The 25,916-nt window shown below is 37.9% G+C and overlaps 2 protein-coding genes and 2 pseudogenes across 3 annotated transcripts in view; 2 read left to right on the top strand and 2 right to left on the bottom strand.

Annotated features, from left to right (window-relative positions):
* The window catches only part of LOC147565891 (uncharacterized), a 91,903-nt gene that overhangs the window by 30,138 nt on the left and 35,849 nt on the right, over window positions 1-25,916 (bottom strand). The gene's annotated exons all lie outside the window — the stretch shown is intronic.
* Window positions 171-2,008, top strand: LOC147565896 (putative acetyltransferase At3g50280 pseudogene; annotated as a pseudogene). The gene has a single exon (XR_015230308.1). The product of XR_015230308.1 is annotated as a putative acetyltransferase At3g50280 pseudogene (transcript).
* LOC147565897 (secreted RxLR effector protein 161 pseudogene) lies at window positions 3,181-3,825 on the bottom strand (annotated as a pseudogene).
* LOC147565898 (putative acetyltransferase At3g50280) lies at window positions 5,573-11,127 on the top strand. The gene is made up of 3 exons (XM_086652945.1): window positions 5,573-6,365; window positions 9,486-9,571; window positions 10,241-11,127. The coding sequence occupies exons 1-3, from the start codon at window positions 5,846-5,848 to the stop codon at window positions 11,117-11,119; spliced, it is 1,485 nt and encodes a 494-aa protein (XP_086509071.1). The 5' UTR covers window positions 5,573-5,845; the 3' UTR covers window positions 11,120-11,127.

Consider the following 25,916-nt stretch of genomic DNA (forward strand, 5'->3'; position numbering starts at 1 on the left):
AGGACAAAGAGACAAAGTTAGGTATCGTGACATTTCCCAAATGGACATCACTTTGTTACCTTACCCTAGATGGATAATTCCAAAATAGTAGACGGTGTCTCTGAAAGCGCCCCGCCCCGTCTTTTTCTTCTTAAACCACCCCTTTCTAGGCACTTCTCCTGGGTCTCGCACTGAGCAATCCGAGGCCCATGGATTGGGACAGTCCGATAGCAATCAAATTGACTTGAATTCGGGATGTTCAAGCCAACACGGAAAAGAACTGTCTGAGTGCCCTCGGACTGCCTCAATCTATGGGGGCGCTGAATGTGAGGGAGATCCAAAAGTAAACAAAGGAGATGCGCCTATAGAAGCACCTGCTGAGCACTCGAGGCAGCTCTAAATTGTATATAGTACAGTGTTATAGAAAAAGAGAGAGAGATCGAGATTCTAGAGAGCAAGAGAGAATGAATTCCGATGCAAAAGTTAGGTTCATCTCCACCAGTACAATCCAACCCACATCAAAAACCCAGGTCAACCCAATTGAAAGAATAGAGTTAACTCCATGGGATTTAAGGATGCTTTCAATTCAATACATCCAAAAAGGTCTCTTATTCACCAATCCCCCAAAACAAGAAGATTTCACAAATACAATCAATCACCTCAAAACTTCATTATCACAAACTCTCTCCTTCTTCTTCCCTCTTGCTGGTCGTCTTGGTTTCGAAAAACATGAAGAAGATACTAATGACACCATCTCTGTTTTCATTGACTGCAATTACGCCGGAGCAGAGTTCATTCATGCCGCCATTGATGTATCAATCTCTGACATACTCAATCCAACTTATGTTCCTTCTTCGATTATACAACAATTCTTTTCTCCTGTAAAAGAATTGACCAATTATGCTGGTAGATTCCAACCGCTTCTTTCCGTACAGGTAACTGAATTGACTGACGGAGTTTTCATTGGGTGTTCTATAAATCATGTTGTTTGTGATGGGACATCCTTTTGGCATTTCTTTAATTCATGGTCTGAGATTTCAAGAACTAGTTCTAATAATATTTCAAGTCCCCCTATACTCAAACATTGGTTTCTCGACAATACTTGTTATCCGGTCCGCCTTCCTTTATCTGACTTAGACGAACGCTTCGTAGAGAAATATCGATATATTACTCCGCCACTAGAAGAAAGAATTTTTCATTTCAAAAGGGAAAATATTTTGAGACTTAAAGAGAAAGCCAACTTCGAAAATGATACCAATGGTGTTGTTATTTCGTCTTTACAAGCTTTGTTGGCTCATATTTGGATTGCGATAACTCGAGCTAGGAATTTAGATCCGAATGAAGAGACTAGTTATCGGTTAGCAATGGGACATAGAGCGAGACTGAACCCTCCTCTGCCCAATACATACTTTGGTAATTCGATATTTGCAGCGGGACCTAGTTGTAAAGCAGGGGAATTACTACAAGGGGGAATTGGGTATGGAGCATTGTTATTGAATCAAGTTGTTAAGACTTGGAATAATGGAACTGTTCGAAGTTTTCTGCAGTCGTGGTTGGAGAAGCCCGCGTTCGTTAGTTTTAACGAGTTTGGGTCTAATCCTCCTCTGGTTACGGGGAGCTCGCCGTGGTTTGACATGTATGGAAACGATTTTGGATGGGGACGACCGATAGGAGTTCGAAGCGGGGTTGCTAATAAGCACAATGGGACAGTTACGGTATTTCCTGGATCAATTGAAGGAAGTATAGATGTTGAAGTGTCCCTTTCTTTTGGTACTCTGAAGACTATGGAAGATGATGATGAGTTCATGGAGATGGTCACTGTCTTACCCTCTTTCCAAAGGGTGTAAGTTCATGGCCACTGTTTTGTTGTTATCTTTGTCCTTAGTTTTAGGTATGGGTGTGGAACTTTGGGCTCCTAAAAAAAATGTGCTACTATAAGAACTTTTGAGATCAAGTTTTGGACCCAATCCTATAAAAATGTGCTACTATATGAACTTTTGAGATAATCAGCATAATCATCTTAGTCCAACTTATTTCTTCATCCTGCTTCTTTCTCTAGAACTGCCAGATATTCATGACTGATTGTCGATTACATAGGTTACATGGGTTTATCGACCAAATTTTGTTATGTTTTTTTTTAAACGGATATGAATTAATTTAAAAGGGAGCCAAAAGGTTACAAAAAAACGAGAGTGCCTAGCAGCCTCTCAAGAGCCGGTTCCCTCCTTGAGATCCGGCTATTTCCTATATCGGATCAAGGATGAGGAGCCAGGTCAAGGAAAAGACATTAGGAATTACAGAGAAACCAAAAAACTATCCCATGTTTCAACCATGTTATTAAACGTGTAGGTTTTGACCCACCCGTAAGATCTGCTCCAATGGTAAATAAGACATTTAGCCGCGAAGAAGATGTGGTCCACCGAGCGTGATTTATCCCTGAATATGCCTTTGTTTATGTTTTAATTCTTGATTAATAGGGAAGATAGGTTGTAGAAGCAGATGACAAAAGAAAATTATGGTAGTATTTTCAGAGAGAAAGTTGAAGAAAACATTACTTTGAAAAACTTGTGCAATTGATTGAGATTCAAGATTAGCTAAGAGGAAGAACTCTATTGAACTGAAGATGGAAGAACGTTGCAGTTTTAGGGCTTTGATACCATAATTCAAAGGTATTAAAATTCAAATTTGTCGATCGGCATTGCCTATATGCAAAGTTCCCAAAAAAGTTGCACCCTTAGCCATTGACTGCTATAATTCCCAATTAGAATACTTGACGAAGCTGGACCCTTATTCTCCAAGCCAACAACCCCATTCTTTAACTTGCGAACTGACTAAAATTCGAGGTCAGCTGCCTCATATGCTTATCACGCAAAATAAAAACTGAGAAACACAAGAAAGATCGATATTAATCAAGAATTAAAACATAAACAAAATTTGATCGATAAAACCCAACTAACCTATGTAATCGACATAAAGTCATGAATATGGCAGTTCTAGAGAAAGGAAGAGGACAAAGACAACATTGAACATCTTCATGAACTTAAACCCTTTGTGATAAAATAAAAACTCCTCTTGCACACTGATAAGTTAAAATCAAATGTAAGTTAATTCATTCATTTACACAAGTATTTATAGACGTTACATGAAACTTATTTAATCGGTGAAATTGGTCCGAACCAAGCGGCTTCGTAAAAATGTCAGCTACTTGATCAGAAGAGCGAATATGAGTCGTCTTAATAAGACCAGATTCAATTTTCTCACGAACAAAGAGTGACAATCGAGCTCGATATGTTTAGTTCGTTCGTGAAAAACAGGATTAGCGGCAATGTGCATGGCCGCCATGTTGTCGCAATAAACCTGAAATGGATCAAGAATTGGATTAAGTAAGTCCTGAAATAGATATTTCAGCCATTGAAGTTCTGTCGTTAGAGAAGCAAGGGCGTGATATTCTGCCTCGGCAGAGGAACGAGAAACAATCCGTTGTTTCTTGGACTTCCAAGACAACGAGCTCGCACCAAGCATAGTGAAGTAGCCGGTGGTAGAGCGTCGAGTAATAGGGCAACTGACCCAATCAGAGTCAGTAAACCCAGAAATATTCAGAGAACTAGAAGAAGAAAGTAGAATCCCGTGATCTAGGGTACCTTTCAAATATCGTAGAACTCGAGTCGCGGCATCCATATGTGTAGTACGGGGATGTTGCATGAATTGACTAAGGTAGTTTACTGAAAACGCAATGTCAGGTCGTGTAACAGGGACATAAATAAGTCGACCAATCAAACGTCGAAACTGAGTCGGATCATCTAATGGTGTACCATCTATTGGTAACAATTTCAAATGTTGTTCCATTGGGAATGAAATGGGATTGGTTCCGAGGAGGCCAGAATCTCGAAGAATATCCTAGGTGTACTTTCGTTGACACAGAAAGATACCCTTAGGAGATTGAGAAACCTCGATCCCTAGAAAATATTGAAGTCTTCCGAGATTTTTAAGAGAGAATCGTTTCTCGAGACGTTGTCGGAGAGAAAAAATTTCCTTATTGTCATTGCCCATGATGATAATATCAACATAGACAAGTATATATATATATATAAGTCGGACCATTGAAAAAATAGAAAAGGGAATGGTCGGATGAAGATTGTGTGAAACCTTCGGCCTTTAGGCCAGAAGAAAATTTGTCAAACCATTACCGAGAAGCTTGTTTTAAGCCATAAAGAGATTTCTTCAGGCGACAAACTTTATGGTCACCTGGTTTGCTAAAACCTGGAGGGATGGTCATATATACTTCTTCATCCAAATCACCTTGGAGGAAAGCCTTATTGACATCTAACTGATGTAGTGGCCATCCACAAATGGCAGCAAGAGATAATAAGACACGAACAGTGACCAATTAGGCAACTGGAGCGAATGTGTCGTGATAGTCGATGCCTTCGACTTGTGTGTAATCCTTAGCAACAAGTCGCGCTTTATGACGTTCAATCGTACCATCTGAGCGGTATTTAATTTTGTAAACTCATTTACAACCAATAGATTTCTTGCCAGGTGGCAATGAAGTCAGAGACCAAGTGTTATTGTGCTCGAGAGTTGAAATTTCTTTAGCCATAGCGGCACGTCATTCTGGAATATTCTTAGTGGCTGTGTAAGATGTTGGTTCTTCCGTAGTAATGACGGAAGTAAGAAACACCTTATGAGAAGGCATGGCGAACTCCAGTCAAAAGCATGATAAAAGCTTTGTACTAAAGCATGGTCAAAAATGTCATAAAAGCGTGGCCAAAAGTAACACCAGAAGCATGCCAAAAGCATAAAAGAAAAAGCGTAACTGGTCTATTGGTAATGGAACGCAAAAAGTGTCACTAAAAGCATGGGAAAAAATGTACGGTCAAAAGTGTGCTGGAGAGTAGCAAAAAGTGTATGGCAAAAGTGTCGCAAAAGAGTGGCAGGAAATTAACTAAAGAAACTCTAAGAAGCAAACACACAAACAGTTTGTATGCAACCATATAACAAATCATCTGAATTGTTTTCTAGAGTCTCATATCATCATCATAATGAACCAACAACATCCTCCCTGGATTGTAAAGTTTTCTTAAAAAATCAAATTATTTTTCTAAAAGTGACAGCAAAATAAGGTGCCGTATGTTTTTTTATAAATCTGAATCTGAAAACTGAAATGATTAGGTATGCAATTTTAGTTGTTTTGTATCCTTTTATATTAAGATCTTAAAACAAGTGTTCATATTCGACGCATATGATTTCAGCTTTTAAAACAAGTCTGAATTTGAAAAGAAGACTTTGTTTTAATGTCTGATTGGTTAGAAAAGTAAACACATGCAAATTCTCAAGTTATATAAGTAATTACATATTGTTTATTTCAGATTTCAGATTAATAGGTAATGAAAAAACAAATAGCCCCTAAGACCCTCAAAAGGAGGACAAAGAGACAAAGTTAGGTATCGTGACATTTCCCAAATGGACATCACTTTGTTACCTTACCCTAGATGGATAATTCCAAAATAGTAGACGGTGTCTCTGAAAGCGCCCCGCCCCGTCTTTTTCTTCTTAAACCACCCCTTTCTAGGCACTTCTCCTGGGTCTCGCACTGAGCAATCCGAGGCCCATGGATTGGGACAGTCCGATAGCAATCAAATTGACTTGAATTCGGGATGTTCAAGCCAACACGGAAAAGAACTGTCTGAGTGCCCTCGGACTGCCTCAATCTATGGGGGCGCTGAATGTGAGGGAGATCCAAAAGTAAACAAAGGAGATGCGCCTATAGAAGCACCTGCTGAGCACTCGAGGCAGCTCTAAATTGTATATAGTACAGTGTTATAGAAAAAGAGAGAGAGATCGAGATTCTAGAGAGCAAGAGAGAATGAATTCCGATGCAAAAGTTAGGTTCATCTCCACCAGTACAATCCAACCCACATCAAAAACCCAGGTCAACCCAATTGAAAGAATAGAGTTAACTCCATGGGATTTAAGGATGCTTTCAATTCAATACATCCAAAAAGGTCTCTTATTCACCAATCCCCCAAAACAAGAAGATTTCACAAATACAATCAATCACCTCAAAACTTCATTATCACAAACTCTCTCCTTCTTCTTCCCTCTTGCTGGTCGTCTTGGTTTCGAAAAACATGAAGAAGATACTAATGACACCATCTCTGTTTTCATTGACTGCAATTCCGCCGGAGCAGAGTTCATTCATGCCGCCATTGATGTATCAATCTCTGACATACTCAATCCAACTTATGTTCCTTCTTCGATTATACAACAGTTCTTTTCTCCTCTAAAAGAATTGATCAATTATGCTGGTAGATTCCAGCCGCTTCTTTCCGTACAGGTAACTGAATTAACTGACGGATTTTTCATTGGGTGTTCTATAAATCATGGTGTTTGTGATGGGACATCCTTTTAGTATTGACTGTCTTACTTTCTTTAATTCATGGTGGATATTATTTAGCTCTGATTCGAGTTTCTATTTTTGGATATTATTTTTGTTGTTGTTGAATGTTTGTGGTCTCTAGTTTGCAAAGCTCTGCAAACAGATTGCAAATTATGAGCAGAGTCATTGCAAGGCAAACCAGATTGCAAACTGGATTGCAAAGCTCTGCAAATCAGATTGCAAAGCAGTGCAAACCAGTTTGCAAAGCTCTGTAAACCAGACTGCAAAGCAGTGCAAACCATTTTGCAGAGCTCTGTAAATCAGATTGCAAAGCAGTGCAAACCAGTTTGCAAAACTTCTCAAGCTAAGATTCTAAGGGCAATTTCGGCATTAGAAATGGGAGTGTTTTTAGAATTGTCCTTCATGACTATTTCCAAACTATATATGGGGCCTAAAAGGACAAAAAGATAACTTGTCTTTTTGACAAAAAAACACATGAAATTGGACATCCGGCCCAATTTCCTGTAACTAATTTGGACTAAATATCCATTATAATTATTACTAGGGTATATCCCGTGCCCTAGGGCACGGACACTTGTATCGATCAAATGTTACGAAATTCATTGTTATATTTCATGGGGAGAGAGAATTTATTAATTATTTTTTTTTTGTTTCTTTTCTCTTAAATTAGTTATTATTTTATTGAGAGAGGGAAAGAGATTTTAATTTTTTTTTTACCCTTGAATTTTTTTTTTCTTAAATTAATTATTTTAACAATAAACCACCGTAGCCCAAACTAACGTCAAGATATTGTGGTACAAACTAACGTCTGACTGACAAATTAGACTCACATTTTTAGTCATTTATTTTATAAGTAGTTTTTGGTAGAGATGGAAAAGAATTTGAAATATACTTGCAATAGCTCATGACCATCATGTCAAATACTCAACAAAGTCTTTATTTCAAACCACCGTAGCCCAGGTCAGATGAAAGAGATACATAGAGAAAGAAACTTCTATACATTTGAAAGAGCTATCTATTACTTTAAAACAAATTGGATAATATGAGTACAGACTACAGAAGTAACATGTAAACCAAACCTCAATAAATTAAGAAAGTAAGACAGTCATGGTATTATCCAAATTATTTCAATAGGTAAAGACTACAAACAAAGGGTTTAATTTTTAGAATAAGTATTAATCAGCAAAAGAAATAAAAAAAACCAATAACAAATTTTACTTCATTTGACTTCAGAAAAATACAACATGCTCCTAACATGGTGTATGTGTACACTACGTCAAGACTTATCTCAGTTTAATATCTAACAGATTACCGTGAATGATTAATGTAAAACAAATTAAGTAAAGCAATTATTTGGAGGAAAGATTATTAATGTTTAAAATATTGAAGTATTGAGAGCAATCCTATGTTAAATATCGAATAATCCAAAACAAATCTTGAGACTGAGCATTGTCGAAAAATGTACTCATGGTACTCACGCAATCAATATATTATTTTTCGAAAGAAGAAAACTATCATACCTACATTATAATATAGACTGTTCGGATGTTGTCACATTGATATGAGATCTCTTGCGTCAAAGCAGAAACAGATAAGATAATGATATCACAATCAAAATCGAACAATATAGTCTCCTCAATTTGATTTATGGGGAGGTAACTCTTAAGAAAAATCAAAAAACAAAAGAAGTCCATTACGAGCTAGTCCCTCGAATTAAAAGAATAAACGTAGATGTATTTTGTGACATAAAAACATATCCTTTGAAAATGGGACAAATATTCGATGAATGGAACAACAAAAGAAGCAATGTGGTAATTTGAGAGCAAACAACTTCATGCTAATTTGAGAAAAATTACAAGCATATAATGGGCAAGTCATAGAACCAAGACTTTACCATCTTTGAACCGGTTGTGTTTGAGATGTTGGGATGTTGTTGGTTGTCACTGAATCCGAGCTGAAAAATAAAAGACCGCAAAAGGGTATGGATTTTCAACTCCACAAACATTCGGCTCCAAAATTTGTTTATCAATTTGAATAGCCCTTCCTGTAACAATGAAACAAATAAGAACACAATTACGAAACTAATAACCATCAAACGTCTTAATCGATATACATAAGTTTTTCGCTTAACAAACTGAGATTACCAAACTAATAACCCATTAAAAATTGTATGATTTACAAACATAGGTTATTGTTATAATATCCTTTTGGCATTTCTTTTGGCAATCATTGTCTTTAGTGAATTTTGAAATGGACAGTAGGTTCTTCCTAATACTTGGTACAAGTAAAATGTCATGAAGATCAAATTCTTGTGAGGCAGACATCATTTTGGAGCTACCAGTACTAGCAATACTAATGGTGTTACCACTACCAACCATTACTGATTCACTACCAAGATAAGGAGTAGAGTGTGTAAGTACCTTTGAGTCATGTGTCATATGACTTGATGCTCCTGTGTCTGCTATCCAGGACTTTGAGTTAGATGAAGTAAGAATACCAGCAGTAAGACCTTCTTCTGTTACAGCAATATGACACTCTTCTTGAGATGGATCAGAATCACCATCAATTTGAGGAGATTTTGATGATTCTCCAATATGAAGTCCAGCAAAAGAGGGTGAATCTGAAGGTCTAGAAGGAGGAGCATATCGAAATCTACATTTGCTAGCCTTATGACCCCATTTGTGACATATTCCACAAGGAATGCTAGAGAAATCAAAGTTCTCAGCTTTTTGGTTATGAAGTGGATGTTGTGTTTCAGATGTTTGAGGCTTTGTTTGAGAAAAGTTTCTTGGTTTAACTTGATTTGATGTCTGATTTCGATCTGAATTGTATCTAGTATAGCCTGGTTTTGAGTAATTTGACTTGTTTTGGTTATAATTGTTCTTTTGATTAGATGTGGATGGTTTATGATAGTCTGTGTTCTTCACATAATAAGCAGATTGTTCATCAAACTTCTCTTGAGCAGATAGCCATTGCTCATGATGAAGAAGACGAGATCTAAGTTCAGGAAAGTTTATTCTAGTTGTTCTATTATCAATAGCAACTATAAATTGACTATAATCCTTTCCTAATCCAGCTAAAACGATTCTAATTATCTCCTTTTCAGAAATCTTATCATTAACAGCAATTAAAGAATCAGATAAGGATTTGATTTTTCGTAAATACTCACTAATTGTAGCTGATCCTTTTCTGGTATTTTGAATCTCTCTTCGAAGAAGATCTTGCTTAGCTTCGAATTCTTCTGCATAAACAGTATTCAAATACTCCCAAATTTGTTGAGAAGTCTTCAATCCAAGCACATCTGAAGAAACAGATCTAGAAAAGGTAGCTTTTAGACATGATTTAACAAAGTTATCTTGCTTTCTCCAGATCTGTTAAGCTGGATTTAGAATTTCTCTATCATTTTCATAGATCGAAGCTTCTGGTTCAGTTACAGATCCATCGACATAGCCAATTAGATCATTACTGATCAAGATAGTTTCGAATTGATCTCTCCAAAGCAAAAAGTTTGTTTCATCAAGCTTCTCTGCTATGAAATTTGTAACATTAAAGGACGGAAAATGATTTGAATTAGAAGATGAAGAAGGATTCGAGTGTGAGCTTGTTTCCTCCATTGTTAGATCGAAGAAAACCCTAGAGCTCTGATACCATGTGAGTTTTAGAGAAGTTTAGAGAGAGAAGAGAGATTGAGTTTGAGAAGATGTATTTGTTATTATTATCAAATGGTATTACAATCGAGTTTATATAGCTCGAGTAGAGAGAGAAAGAGTTGGAGGGAAAGTTTGTTATAACAAACTTTCTCTTCAGCTTAAAAGACGAAAATGACCCTCGTTATGGGCACTACCTATTAACCTATTTAAGCCGAGTTTACACTCCCTTTACATCACGATTACACTTCCATTACATCGTCTCTCTCTATCATCTCTATCATCTCTATTAAGTTCTAATAATATTTCAAATCCTCCTATACTGAAACGTTGGTTTCTCGACATTACTAATTATCCTGTTCGCCTTCCGTTATCCGACCTAGACGATTTTTTCATAGAGAAATATCGATATATTACAACCCCACTTGAAGAAAGAATTTTTCATTTCACAAGGGAAAATATTTTCAGACTTAAAAAGAAAGCCAACTTCGAAAATGATACAAATGGTGTTGTTATTTCGTCTTTACAAGCTATGTTGGCTCATATTTGGATTGCGATAACTCGAGCTAGGAATTTAGATCCAAATGAAGAGACTAGTTATTGGTTAGCAATGGGACATAGAACGAGACTTAACCCTCCTTTGCCCAATACATACTTTGGTAATTCGATATTTGCAGCGGGACCTAGTTGTAAAGCAGGGGAATTACTACAAGGGGGAATTGGGTATGGAGCATTGTTAATGAATCAAGTTGTTAAAACTTGGAATGATGGAACTGTCCGAAGTTTTCTGCAGGCGTGGTGGGAGGAGCCCGTGTTCGTTAGTTTTAACGGGTTTGGGCCTAATCCTCCTTTGGTTACGGGGAGCTCGCCGTGGTTTGACATGTATGGAAATGATTTTGGATGGGGACGACCCATAGGAGTTCGAAGTGGGGTTGCTAATAAGCACAATGGGCGAGTTACGGTATTTCCTGGATCAATTAAAGGAAGTATAGACGTTGAAGTTTCCCTTTCTTTTGGTACTCTGAAGACTATGGAAGATGATGCTGAGTTCATGGAGATGGTCACTGTCTTGCCCTCTTTCTTAAGGGTTTAAGTTCATAGAGATGTTCACTGTTTTATTGTTTCCTTCTCTAGAACTGCCAGAAATTCATGACTTATTGCCTATTAGATAGGTTACTTGGGTATTGATCACATTTTGTTTACTTTTTCATTTTTGATCGGTATCTTGACTGTGTTTCGCTGTTTCTTTCCTTTTGTGATGAGCATATGAGGCAACGAACCTTGATTTTTATTTATGTTTTCAGTTTGCGATTTTAGAATCGGTAGTTGGCTTGGAGAAGAAGTGTCCAATTTCGTAGAGGTCTGCCGAGAGGAAGTTGTCAGCGGGGCTGAGTATTTTCATCACATATATGCTTCGGTGTTCGGGAAATCCGACGGTGAGATCTTCTCCGATTGAGCTGAAATTTTGCAGAGGTATTCCTGACTTGTTCATCTAGTATTTGTACGACGGGATTGATATTTGGTGGCCGGAATCCTAGTGAATTTAGGGTCGTTTTAGACTGCATATTTTTGAGATGTTTTAATCTTTCTTGTGAGGCTTTCTTTGTGTTTGAGATTGATTCCTAAATTCACTAGAAATATTTAAACAACCCAGAAATATGCAGTCCAAAACGACCCTAAATTCACTAGGATCCCAGTCACCAAATATCAATCCCGCCGTATAAATTTTAGATGAACAAGTCAGGAATACCTCTGCAAAATTTCAGCTCAATCGGAGAAGATCTCACTGTCGGATTTCCTAAACACCGGAGACTATACGTGTTGAAAATACTCAGCCCCGCCGACAACTTCCTCTCGACAGACCTCTTTCTCCCTCCTCTCTTCTGTTGTACGTTTCTAATTGTGTTGGTGCTTCTCGCACAAAACTAAATTAGATTAAGGTAGTATTTAAACACTCCCCCTTAATCCTAATTCCACCAACCCATAGAAACTCGACTTGGGCCCGGATTTGGTTTACTAGACCAAAACCCAACTAGGTTTCCCCACTAGGAGGAAAACCCAAAACCCAACAAACTCCCCCCCCCCCCCCCCTACCCCCTCCGACTAGGTGGGAAAAACAAGCACAGTATTGACTATCCAGCTCTAAAGGTAAGCTTCAAATCAGAAGTCCCTCGAAGATATCTCAACTCTGACATTTTCCATCGTATACACCTTATTGTTTCCTGTCTTCCAAACAAATAACTGCTCTAGCTTCAACCACAAAGAACGAGTATTAGTCTCATTCTCAATATGATGCAACACATTATCATCTACCTATTGCCTCATCAAACCAAACACTTAGCGATGTAACAATTTCCATTAGTTCTCATCGGGTTTCTTCTCATGAAACATCGGAACGTGAAGTTCCTTCACAAAGAGCAAGTCTTCCATCTGACCCTTCTATACATGATAATTTGCACCATTCAAACTTATCAATCTACCCATATTTTCCATCACTAACACAAACAAACCAATAACCAAAGTTATCACATCTAACCTTGAGCTCTGATACCACTCGTTAGGAAAAATAAACTAATTAACTTGTTCATGAATACGAAGATAAAAGATGCGAAACTGAAAGTAGAGACCCCAAGATAATTTAACGTGGTAAAAACCATTCCTAGATAAAAGGTAAAATAACCTCGGGACCTAGTCCCGAAATCTTCCACTATGATTAAATAATGGGTTACACAATTCTTGACCAAACCTATGGTGGATACACCAATTCTTCAAGATGTGCAGAAACACTCTTAGATAACAAGTCTTTCCTAAACAAATAGATGATAACCAACTCTTCAAGAAGTGTGGAAACACTCTTGGATAACAACTCTTGCCTAAACAAATAGAGGATTAACCAACTCTTCAAGATGTGTGGAAACACTCTTGGATACCAACTCTTCCCTAAACAAATAGAGGATTAACCAACTCTTCAAGATGTGTGAAAACACTCTTATTAACAACTCTTCAAGACATGTGGAAATACTCTTGGATAACAATTATTAGGAGATACCATCCCGGGTCCACTCGGCCAACCGAGTGGACCGATTCTTGCAAATATTAGGAAGATATATTTGTTGCATATTTATATTAGAAACTACATCACTTGATTAGGAAACCCTAAATTCGTTGTAGCCCTATAAATACTAGTTATGTACACTAAAGTTACTCATCAATACAGAGAGGATTAACAGGCAATTGTCTTTACATTCTCTTTGTACTTGTTCACCTCTCTCCCTATCTCTCGGTCTCACTCGACCTCTCCCTCTCTCGGTCTCACTCGACCTCTCCCTATGTCTCTCTTTCTCTCTATCTCTCAGTCTAACTGTCTCTCTCCATATTCTATTATCAAAAGGTTCATTCCTCTTCATATTGTATAAGAGGAGTATTTTTTTAAGTTATGTCTTCCGACGACTTTTCTGAAACTGTTACTAATTCTCTTCCTAATCTTGGTGGTCTACTCGATGTTCATCATTCGGATTCTCATACCACTTCTAACTGGTGATAACTACTCCTGGTGATAACTACTCCTCATGGTCTCTAGGAATGATCAAGGCTCTTCGAGTTAAGAATAAATTAGGTTTTCTCGACGGGGCAATCTCCAAAACTATTGATCCTAATGAGTTGCATCTATGGGGTCGTTGTAACAACTTAGTTTCTAGTCGGCTTATCAACTCAGTCGATCATTCTCTTCGTTCATCAATTCTTTATGATGATAATGCATGTGACGTCTGAAAAAATCTCCATGATGTTTCTATCAAACTAATGCTCCGAAGGTTTTTCAACTCGAACGAGTTATTTCTTCCCTTAAGCCAGATGGTTATGACATCTCCAAATATTTTACTAATCTCAAAGCTCTTCAAGACGAGTTAAATTCTCTGATGCTTACAGAAACATGTATTTGCGGACATGGAATGTATGTTCTCAAACGTACTAATCAAGATAGAGCAATGGAATTTCTTCAAGGTCTCGACGACCGGTTTTCGGTTATTCGAAGCCAAATTTTATTAATGCATCATTTTCCATCCATTCTTCGTATTCATTCTCTTGTTAAGCAAGAATAAGTGCAACAAAGTTTAATCAACTCCACCATTATCATTAATGAAGCTGCTACTCTCGCCGTCGGGCCCCACGACAATGGACGACCTTTTTCTGATCGATTAGATAGGCCACGTCCAAAGGGTCCACGCCCATATTGTGATCATTGTAAAATCCACGACCATCACATATCAACCTGCTATCAACTTCATAGCTATCCGCTCTGACCGGTGCTCGCCTACGCACCCGCAATCGACCAGACCAACTAGCTGCTTCGGTTCAAGAACCAACCGGTAATTCGATTCCTCTAGCGTCGTCCTTCACTGCCGATCAATACAAGTCACTTATAGCACATTTGGATCAACAGAAGAATCCGGCTAGTACTTCTTCCTTTGGCACTCCTCAAATCAATCTCATGGGTACGTTCTCTTCCTCTTTTTTTCCCTCCTTGGGTTATCGATTCGGGCGTTAAATATATATATATGTTCGACGCTTACTCATTTTTCTACATATTCAATCGCACCTCCTAACCTTTATCTTAGATTACCGGATGGTTCACGAGTCTGTGTTCTTCATATAGGTTCAGTTTTCTTCTCTAATGATTTTTTTTTTACAAGATGTGCTTCACATTCCATCTTTTAAAATTAATCTCATCTCAATCTCTCGAATTTCTAAATCTCTACGAAGCACCATTTTATTTGACTCTGAATTGTGTGTCTTTTAGGACCGAACAACGAGGAGGATAATAGGGCATGGTATGAAGGAGTTGAAGGAGATGTCCTTCGACCAAGATTGCAAAGCGAGCAATTTGTCGGTTAGGACAATTGATGAAGAAGATCATCAAGTCCGATTGATTTAGGGGTCGTAGAGTTTATGCTAGGAACCAACTACGATCGTCGAATAACGAAGTAATTCGACGCTAACTTCGATCGGATCCTACATCGGATTACACATAAGAATGGGTATTTAAACGGATGATATGACTAGCGGGAGTGTGATATAACATTGGGAATACCCCATAAACATATCTCATAGGCCTAAATAGAATTTGGGCGAAAGATAGCAAAAAGGCCTGAAATAAGGGTTTTGGGCCTAAACCGATTCTGGCACTTTTAAGGCTGGATTGGGCTGATGTTTGGAGGGACGTTTCCTTATGTTATGAAAATTAAATCTGCCAATTTTGGCTGGGTTTGGACGTCATCTCCTTAGGGAATTGAGAAAATATCAACTAGTTGCTATTTTCGATAATTTCCCTAAATCTTATTCTAAAGGGTGTTTTAGGAAACCTTTAAGGAGGTGTATTCTCATTAGGGTTCTATATACACACTCTTAGGGCAGAGAATAAGGTGTGGATCCTTAAGCTTTCTTGCTCTACCACATCAAGTACAGAGGAGAAAGTGAGCTAATTCCCAAGCTATCTTCTAGTCAAGCAAGAAGAAGGTCTTCTTATTATCAAACCACCATTGGAGTGCTAGCAAGCTTTCTAGGAGGGATATTAAATACACCATTCGCTGTCCCAAGCAGAGGAGCGACGATTGGAGCTCTTGGTCTTCTTTAACCTATTCTACTAGATTCGAGGAAATAGCGATTAAGGTAATCTACTATCTCCATTAGTTTAATTACTAGTTTATGCATGATGATCATGGGACCAATACTAATGTCAAGACATTAGATGTCTGAGATTCCGCTTATACGACATTAGTAGACACCACCATAACCCTACAGTGGCGTCAGAGCCTCTTGCAATTAACTAGTTTTTGCTAAAAATCGAACTAATTGATATTTGATATGTTTGATAGATTGAGTTTATAAAAGTGTTTAAAAGTTTTTTAAAAGTATTTTAAACTCACAATTTGATTACAATGAACAAGATTCAATAAGTTTTCAAATTGAAAATCAAAATTGATGATTGAAAGTGTTTCAAAAACCTAGATTTTGATCCAATCTATGCTTGTTTAGATAGATAGTAGTGTTTAAAAGTATTTTAAACATAAAATTTTGATTAATTTTGAATAGGATTCAAGAATTTGTCAAATTGATTTCAAAATTTGTTATTGGAATTGTTTCAAAAACCTAGATTTTGATCCAAAATTGATTTGATTAAGAGTTATTTTTGAGTTTTTGGAAACTTTGAAAAACAAAATTTGGAATTTTAGAAGTATTCTAAAAAGATTTGGAAGAATTTTAGAAGTGTTTTAAAATTGGAAAATAGCAACTTAGAGTTGCAAAAGAAAATTTTTTTTTGGAAACATGAGTCTTTAGAAACTCATGAAATCCGGCCAGAAAGCTTCCTGGCCGGACCAGTAGCAGCTGTGGACGAGTCTGACCAGATCATAAAAGATAAAACTTGAACGCACCATTAGTCCAATTCTTCGAATTTAGACTTAAGGTCCGTAATGTGACATATGATGTCGACAAAAGTATCTCCCAAGATCATCATGCATATATAATTCTTAGCCTTGATATATTATATGAATGCATGTGATGTGAATGCGGGAAACTAGTATGGCCATAGATTTACTTCTTATTCTTGTTTTAAGCACGGATGGGTGCATATTTGTAATTTTAATTCCAAGTTTATACGATCTGCGAATCGTTAGAGTCTTGTAATTAGAGTTTAGGGTCAATAAGTCCGTTGAAGAAGCTCAAGGAAGGAGTCCAAAGGCGAGTGGGAGAAAACAATGGAGGTTCAAGGATGGCGATCTAAGACGAACCAAAAGACGAAACAAGAAGAAAACCAAAGGAGATTAGATCCTCTAGGTTAGGGGCCATATTAGGATTCATGTCTGCTTGATTTACTTTCTCGCGCGCATTTACTTACTTATTTACGCTTTATGTCGTGGATGTTAGTTAGGCTAAATAGTTCACTATAACAAACGCTAGACTAGCGTAAAAGTCCCCAAACGTAATCTTAAGTAATCGCTTATCCAGATTAAGACACCCTTTGCGCCCTTGTTCGAGGAAGGTGGGTCGGCCTTCGCAGAGTACCTCCTCTACCTTGGGACAATGCGGGTAGGCCTATAGAAGAGGCCTACGTGTCTAAATGGTTCTACTCAACGAGATCAGCAAGAGAGTCTTAGATACTCGAGGCAAAAGGATAGATTAGTCATTAATTCATCAATGAAACCTATCAACCAAGAGTCATAAAGTATGATCAGTGAGGTATTTCGCTCACCCGGAAAGACGGAGTCAAAGGGTAGGGCCTTCGTCCGCTTTACACCGAAAAACTGAGAACTTGGAATCACTTATTCAATGGGGGATGATTTTATTGAATAATGTGGGAAAACTAGTGTTTTTCAAAAAGCGATAACGAGTTTTAAAACTTTGCCATTTCTTTATGTAGTTTTAAAGATGACACTAGGAAACGATTTCAACTTTAAACCACACCTAAGGGAGGTGTTGATTCACTTCCTAGAATGGAAGAATGAATCCGAGAATAGTTCTCAGATTCAAAAGGAAGGTCACTAGAATACCCAATCCCAATGTTGACCCATACAAGAGAAGGTCAAAAGCCTTTTGCAAGCAAACGTATAACGTTCTCTTTGAAAGAGCAATGGATGCTAGCACGACCATTAAGACAAACTGAGGAAGAAATTCCAATAGAAGTCATAAATGGGGAAGTACGAGATCTCGAAGGAAATCTAAAACTCACCCTAAGGGAAGACAACAGAATACATCTATCACCTAATTTCAATATCGATTGAACAAAGATAGATAAGACCTTAAATGAGTCACTTAGGTTGTTACGAACAAACTGAGCAAAACATATGGGAATATCCAATCTAAGAAAGGTTCTTGAGATTTGGTACAAAGAATCTAAGAAGGAGCTCTTGAGATTCAAAAGGGCAAAGGGTCAGTCAAGTGAGACAAACATTTGATCAAATAAAAGCAGTTGCCGAGTACATGATCAAGAGTATTCCTCATTACTGTCAATGTTTCCAAATAATGGCTAGACCATTCAAAAGGAAACTACCCTTAGCATCTGGAGGACAAAAGGAATGGAATTATGAATTCCGGTTCCATATCCTTGTTAACAAAGCTAAACAAGTATTGTAAAATTCCTTCATCAGGTAATTTTAAGACCGGATGAGCGGCTCGGTAAAGCTCAAGGGAATCACATACTTGACTAAAAGAAGTAAAGATCCAAGAGGGAGCAGAACCAGTAATGCTAAGGATGCTGAAAGGGATCGAAGTCTTCTCTTAGACACAAATCTAGCTTAGAACTTAATAATTATTATTTTGTTCTTCTAGAAACATGTGATGTTTTAAACCAGTGGTAAATAAACTAAAGGTTAACATTGATAATGGCTGATATCAAGAGATTCAAACTCATCAACTTCAGCATTGTCGATTAGGTCTTGAGGACTAATTGACAAAGTCACCCTATCAAAAGGGCATAAGACTGGTAACCTATTAGGACTCATACGGTATTATGTAGACCTATAAGTTTACTTGCAGAAGCTAAGGAGAGATACTTCAATACGTATTCCGATAAACTTCATGAAATATGGAAACGTACAAATCATAAAGTGTGAGTCGGAATGTTTGAAAGGTTCAAACAAAGTACAAACCGAAGTAAAGAATCACTTTGACAAGATAGTAAAAACTAGAGTCAAACACTTGATAACCATCAAAGGAGTTAAAAACAGTTTCCCAACTCTGCTCCATGGAACACATCCGACGGATGGTGGATTCAGTGGGAGTAATCGAACACTGCTATGCATGATTCGATCAATGATGGGTTTAAGCCAGTCTTCCGAATACATTGGGATATATTCTAGACACGATTGTTTTCACACTTAACCTACTCCGTCTAAAGCTAAAACTTGTAACAGCGTTACAAAATTAGTTAATACATGACGCAATTTCTTTAGAAGAAATTTGGGCTTCTTCCACCATATACAATCAAGAGAACAAAGTTTTTGTTGCTCATGATAGTATTCTTATAGTAATTAGCATTTCTCGGAGAAAGGTACTAATTAATACAAGAATAAGTGGGAGAAAAGTACAAGTCGAATTAATTCGATAATGAGAAAAATCATGAAGAGTCATGAAGAACAATCATGAAACTTGTACAGGACGATTAAATTCGACTAAGAGCAACAAAACTGCGGCTCCTCAGAAAAGGATAGGGTAAAGATATGATCTTATAAACCTACCGTACAAACGCGAATGTCATTCGCAAGAGAACACTCAAGCGACTGAGAGTACTCCAAATTGTTGTTCAAAAGCCCTTAAGATCAAAAGTAATCTCAAAGACTCAGAAAATAAAGGTTATTTCTGAAGAGATAAAAGACCTACGGAGAGACGGAAACTGACTCTAGATTTTGGCTAGGAGCCAAAATCATCATGAAATCCATATATCATCAAGACATGTAGCTTGATAATCATCATGGAATCCTAATCTCTCAAAAATGTGGGCGCTTACAATATTTCCTCGGTAAAGAGGTTTGTAGATCTTCCAAAGACATATTTCTTTGTCAATGAAAATATGCCCTCGATATCGTCAAAGATTCAAGACTCACTGCTTCCGTCCCTCTGACTTTCCTATGGAACAAAAATTATGCCTCAATCCTTCTGATGGGGTTCCTTTAAAGGACCCATCTGTTTACCGTCGACTAATTGGCCGACTTATTTATCTCAGCGTCACGCGTCCTGACATCACTTATGCAGGAAATAATTTGAGCCAATTATGTAGAGTCTGTAGAAATTCACGAAAATGTGATAATTGGAGATAGATGAACATAAATAAAGAACACCATATTTAACGAGGTTCAGTCGGACATTCACGACCTACATCCTCGGAGAAAGCCAGAATGACTACATACTTTATTAACCACAATTGTGGTGATTCGTTACAATGATTGATTAGTAATCGAATGATTTAATCCTCAGAACCCTTTCTTATTTATAGAGAAATTAGGATCAGGGTTCCTAGTTTATCCTAACTAAACTAAGAAACAATATAAAATATATCTAATAATAATATTAGATTATTACAAGAAATATTCTATACATATGAAACTGAATATTCTTGATCTTCACATATCTTCAAATATCTTTAGTCTTGATTGTCGGATCTCCTCATCTCGATTCGTCTCTTATATCACGTGTTTACACACGTATCTCAACACCCTCCCGCAAGTCGGAACACAAAACTTTTGAAGTGACCGACTTGAAGAAAAGAGTGAAATAATCACATCCAAAACCTTCTTCACACTCTTCTTGAAAACCTCATTAGCCATAACTGATAACATAATGTCATCTTCTACCCGGTATTCTCGGGTTGGAAGTGAGAACAATAAACACAAGAGAATTTTGTAAAAGTCGAACAAATCAACAAAGTGACTGGAAAGTGAAATCACAATGAAAGAAAATCGTTGGAAAGAGAGGATTTTTTTTTTTTTTTTTTTGAATCTGAATTCAAACCTAGGGTTTTGACTTGAGAAGTTCAAATGAAGAAATCAGAACAAGAGATTCAAACCAGGATAAATTGATTTTGGTTTAGTCTTGTCTGGATCAATCTTCGCGAAGAAGAGGAAGTCTTCTCATAGATAATAACAATCGCCCTGGCTCGGATACCATGTAGAAATTCACGAAAATGTGATAATTGGAGATAGATGAACATAAATAAAGAACACCATATTTAACGAGGTTCAGTCGGACATTCACGACCTACATCCTTGGAGAAAGCCAGAATGACTACATACTTTATTAACCACAACTGTGGTGATTCGTTACAATGATTGATTAGTAATCGAATGATTTAATCCTTAGAACCCTTTCTTATTTATAGAGAAATTAGGATCAGGGTTCCTAGTTTATCCTAACTAAACTAAGAAACAATATAAAATATATCTAATAATGATATTAGATTATTACAAGAAATATTCTAAATATATGAAACTGAATATTCTTGATCTTCACATATCTTTAGTCTTGATTGTCGGATCTCCTCATCCGATTCGTCTCTTATATCACGTGTTTACACACGTATCTCAACAGAGTCCAAGTCAAATCCACTAAGATGTTGCTCATTGTGTGGTTCGTTATCTAAAAGGCTCTCTTGACAAAGGAATTTTTATCTCCGCTGACATCTCACTTCACATTACAAGTTATTGTGATTCTGACTGGGCTAGTTGCCCATCTACTCGACGTTCTTCCACCGGCTACTTCACAATGCTCGGTTGCAGTCCGTTATCCTAGACATAAAAAAAGCAGCACACTGTTGCGAAATCTTCTGCAGAAGCAGCATATCGTGCTCTTGCTATTCTCACTTGTGAGATTCAATGACTCAAATATCTCTTACTTGACTTTGGTATAGATCACTCTCGCCCGATCACAGTTTGTTGTGTTCCATGAAACTAGGTTTCTGATAGCTAGGCCGATCGCATCTCTTTCACCATCCATTCTTTCCCGTACTCCGTTTCCCTCAATTTCAGATTTAAATGAAGAAGTCTATATGAAACTTCCTTCCAGATTCTCCTCTCAGGGGGAGTCCAAAGTCTGTCGTTTCCAAAAATCTCTGTATGGCCTTAAACAGGCATCCCGACAGTGGTTTTTCAAATTTTCTTCAGTCCTTTTGGCTAAAGGTTTATCTCAATCCAAAAGTGATTATTCTCTACTTAAGTATTCTGCGGCTTCCACTCAGATGTTTTTTCTCGTCTACGTCGACGATATCATTACTACAGGTATTTGTTGTAATTTCGCAACTCAAGACTTTCCTTGATTATACCTAATCTCTCAAAGATTTGGGCGCTTACAATATTTCCTCGGTAAAGAGGTTTGTAGATCTTCCAAAGACATATTTCTTTGTCAATGAAAATATGCCCTCGATATCGTCAAAGATTTAAGACTCACTGCTTCCGTCCCTCTGACTTTCCTATGGAACAAAAATTATGCCTCAGTCCTTCTGATGGGGTTCCTTTAAAAGACCCATTTGTTTACCGTCGACTAATTGGCCGACTTATTTATCTCACCGTCACGCGTCCTGACATCACTTATGCAGTAAATAATTTGAGCCAATTATGCAGAGTCCAAGTCAAATCCACTTAGATGTTGCTCATTGTGTAGTTCGTTATCTAAAAGGCTCTCTTGACAAAGGAATTTTTCTCTCCGCTGACAGCTCACTTCACATTACAAGTTATTGTGATTCTGACTGGGCTAGTTGCCCATCTACTCGACGTTCTACCATCGGCTACTTCACAATGCTCGGTTGCAGTCCGTTATCCTGGACATAAAAAAAGCAGCACACTGTTGCCAAATCTTCTGCGGAAGCAGCATATCGTGTTCTTGCTATTCTTACTTGTGAGATTCAATGACTCAAATATCTCTTACTTGACTTTGGTATAGATCACTCTCGCCCGATCACAGTTTGTTGTGTTCCCTGAAACTAGGTTTCTGATGACTAGGCCGATCACATCTCTCTCACCATTCATTCCTTCCCGTACTCTGTTTCCCTCAATTCCAGATGTAAATGAAGAAGTCTATATGAAACTTCCTTCCAGATTTTCCTCTCAGGGGCAGTCCAAAGTATGTCGTCTCCAAAACTCTCTGTATGGCCTTAAACAGGCATCCCGACAGTGGTTTTTCAAATTTTCTTCAGTCCTTTTAGCTAAAGGTTTATCTCAATGCAAAAGTGATTATTCTCTATTTACGTATTGTGTGGCTTCCACTCAGATGTTTTTTCTCGTCTACGTCGACGATATCATTATTACAGGTATTTGTTGCAATTTCGCAACTCAAGACTTTCCTTGATTATACCTAATCTCTCAAAGATTTGGGCGCTTACAATATTTCCTCGGTAAAGAGGTTTGTAGATCTTCCAAAGACATAATTCTTTGTCAATGATAATATGCCCTCGATATCGTCAAATATTTAAGACTCACTGCTTCCGTCCCTCTGACTTTCCTATGGAACAAAAATTATGCCTCAGTCCTTCTGATGGGGTTCCTTTAAAAGACCCATCTGTTTACCGTCGACTAATTGGCCGACTTATTTATCTCACCGTCACGCGTCCTGATATCACTTATGCGGTAAACAATTTGAGCCAATTATGCAGAGTCCATGTCAAATCCACTTAGATGTTGCTCATTGTGTAGTTCGTTATCTAAAAGGCTCTCTTGATAATGAAATTTTTCTCTCCGCTGACAGCTCCCTTCACATTACACTGTTATTGTGATTCTGACTGGGCTAGTTGCCAATCTACTCGACGTTCTACCACCGGCTACTTCACAATGGTCGGTTTCAGTCCGTTATCCTTGACATAAAAAAAGCAGCACACTGTTGCTAAATCTTCTGCGGAAGCAGCATATTGTGCTCTTGCTATTCTCACTTGTGAGATTCAATGACTCAAATATCTCTTACTTGACTTTGGTATAGATCACTCTCGCCCGATCACAGTTTGATGTGTTCTCTGAAACTAGGCTTCTGATGGCTAGGCCGATCGCATCTCTCTCACCATCCATTCCTTCCCGAGCTCCGTTTCCCTCAAATCCAGATTTAAATGAAGAAGTCTATATCAAACTTCCTCCCAGATTCTCCTCTCAGGGGGAGTCAAAAGTCTGTCGTCTCCAAAAATCTCTGTATGGCCTTAAACAGACATCCCGACAGTGGTTTTTCAAATTTTTTTCAGTCCTTGTAGCTAAAGGTTTATCTCAATCCAAAAGTGATTATTCTCTATTTACGTATTGAGCGGCTTCCACTCAGATGTTTTTTCTCGTCTACTTCGACGATATCAATATTACAGGTATTTGTTGCAATTTCGCAACTCAAGACTTTCCTTGATTATACCTAATATCTCAAAGATTTGGGCGCTTCCAATATTTCCTCGGTAAAAAAGTTTGTAGATCTGCCAGAGACATATTTCTTTGTCAATGAAAATATGCCGTCGATATCGTCAAAGATTCAAGACTCACTACTTTCGTCCCTCTGACTTTCCTATGGAACAATGCCTCAGTGCTTCTGATGGGGTTCCTTTAAAAGACCCATCTGTTTATCGTCGACTAATTGGCCGACTTATTTATCTCACCGTCACGCGTCCTGACATCACTTATGCAGTAAACAATTTGAGCCAATTATGCAGAGTCCATGTCAAATCCACTTCGATGTTGCTCATTGTGTAGTTCGTTATCTAAAAGGCTCTCTTGACTCCGCTGACAGCTCCCTTCACATTACACTGTTATTGTGATTCTGACTGGGCTAGTTGCCAATCTACTCGACGTTCTACCACCGGCTACTTCACAATGGTCGATTTCAGTCCGTTATCCTAGACATAAAAGCAGCACACTGTTGCCAAATCTTTTGCGGAAGCAGCATATCGTGCTCTTGCTATTCTCACTTGTGAGATTCAATGACTCAAATATCTCTTACTTGACTTTGGTATAGATCACTCTCGCCCGATCACAGTTTGTTGTGTTCCCTGAAACTAGGCTTCTGATGGCTAGGCCGATCGCATCTCTGTCACCATCCATTCCTTCCCGAGCTCTGTTTCCCTCAATTCCAGATTTAAATGAAGAAGTCTATATCAAACTTCCTCCCAGATTATCCTCTCAGGGGGAGTCAAAAGTCTGTCGTCTCCAAAAATCTCTGTATGGCCTTAAACAGACATCCCGACAGTGGTTTTTCAAATTTTCTTCAGTCCTTTTACCTAAAGGTTTATCTCAATCCAAAAGTGATTATTCTCTATTTATGTATTGTGCGGCTTCCACTCAGATGTTTTTTCTCGTCTACTTCGACGATATCAATATTACAGGTATTTGTTGCAATTTCGCAACTCAAGACTTTCCTTGATTATACCTAATATCTCAAAGATTTGGGCGCTTACAATATTTCCTCGGTAAAAAATTTTGTAGATCTGCCAAAGACATATTTCATTGTCAATGAAAATATGCCGTCGATATCGTCAAAGATTTAAGACTCACTGCTTTCGTCCCTCTGACTTTACTATGGAACAATGCCTCAGTCCTTCTGATGGGGTTCCTTTAAAAGACCCATCTGTTTACCGTCGACTAATTGGCCGACTTATTTATCTCACCGTCACGCGTCCTGACATCACTTATGCAGTAAATAATTTGAGCCAATTATGCAGAGTCCAAGTCAAATCCACTTAGATGTTGCTCATTGTGTGGTTCGTTATCTATAAGGCTCTCTTGACAAAGGAATTTTTCTCTCCGCTGACAGCTCACTTCACATTATAAGTTATTGTGATTCTGACTGGGCTAGTTGCCCATCTACTCGACGTTCTACCACCGGCTACTTCACAATGCTCAGTTGCAGTCCGTTATCCTGGACATAAAAAAAGCAGCACACTGTTGCTAAATCTTCTGCGGAAGCAGCATATCGTGCTCTTGCTATTCTCACTTGTGAGATTCAATGACTCAAATATCTCTTACTTGAATTTGGTATAGATCACTCTCGCCCGATCACGGTTTGTTGTGTTCCCTGAAACTAGGTTTCTGATGGCTAAGCCGATCGCATCTCTCTCATCATCCATTCCTTCACGTACTCCGTTTCCCTCAATTCCAGATTTTAATGAAGAAGTCTATATGAAACTTCCTCCCAGATTCTCCTCTCAGGGGGAGTCCAAAGTCTGTCATCTCCAAAAATCTTTGTATGGCTTTAAACAGACATCCCGACAGTGGTTTTTCAAATTTTCTTCAGTCCTTTTAACTAAAGGTTTATCTCAATCCAAAAGTGATTATTCTCTATTTACGTATTGTGCGGCTTCCACTCAGATGGTTTTTCTCGTCTACGTCGACGATATCATTATTACAGGTATTTGTTGCAATTTCGCAACTCAAGACTTTCTTTGATCA

Source organism: Eschscholzia californica, unplaced genomic scaffold (assembly GCF_041429995.1).
Source record: "Eschscholzia californica isolate CP2 unplaced genomic scaffold, dmEscCali1.0.p SCAF_1, whole genome shotgun sequence".
NCBI lineage: Eukaryota > Viridiplantae > Streptophyta > Magnoliopsida > Ranunculales > Papaveraceae > Eschscholzia > Eschscholzia californica.

Bases quoted from the DNA above. Each gene is read 5' to 3' on its own strand.
- LOC147565898 (XM_086652945.1), top strand. From the start codon at position 5,846: ATGAATTCCGATGCAAAAGTTAGGTTCATCTCCACCAGTACAATCCAA. The intron at 6,366-9,485 runs GTGTTTGTGATG...TCTCCTTTTCAG, and splicing joins TGGGTGTTCTATAAATCATG to AAATCTTATCATTAACAGCA. The intron at 9,572-10,240 runs GTATTTTGAATC...AACCTATTTAAG, and splicing joins TTGTAGCTGATCCTTTTCTG to CCGAGTTTACACTCCCTTTA.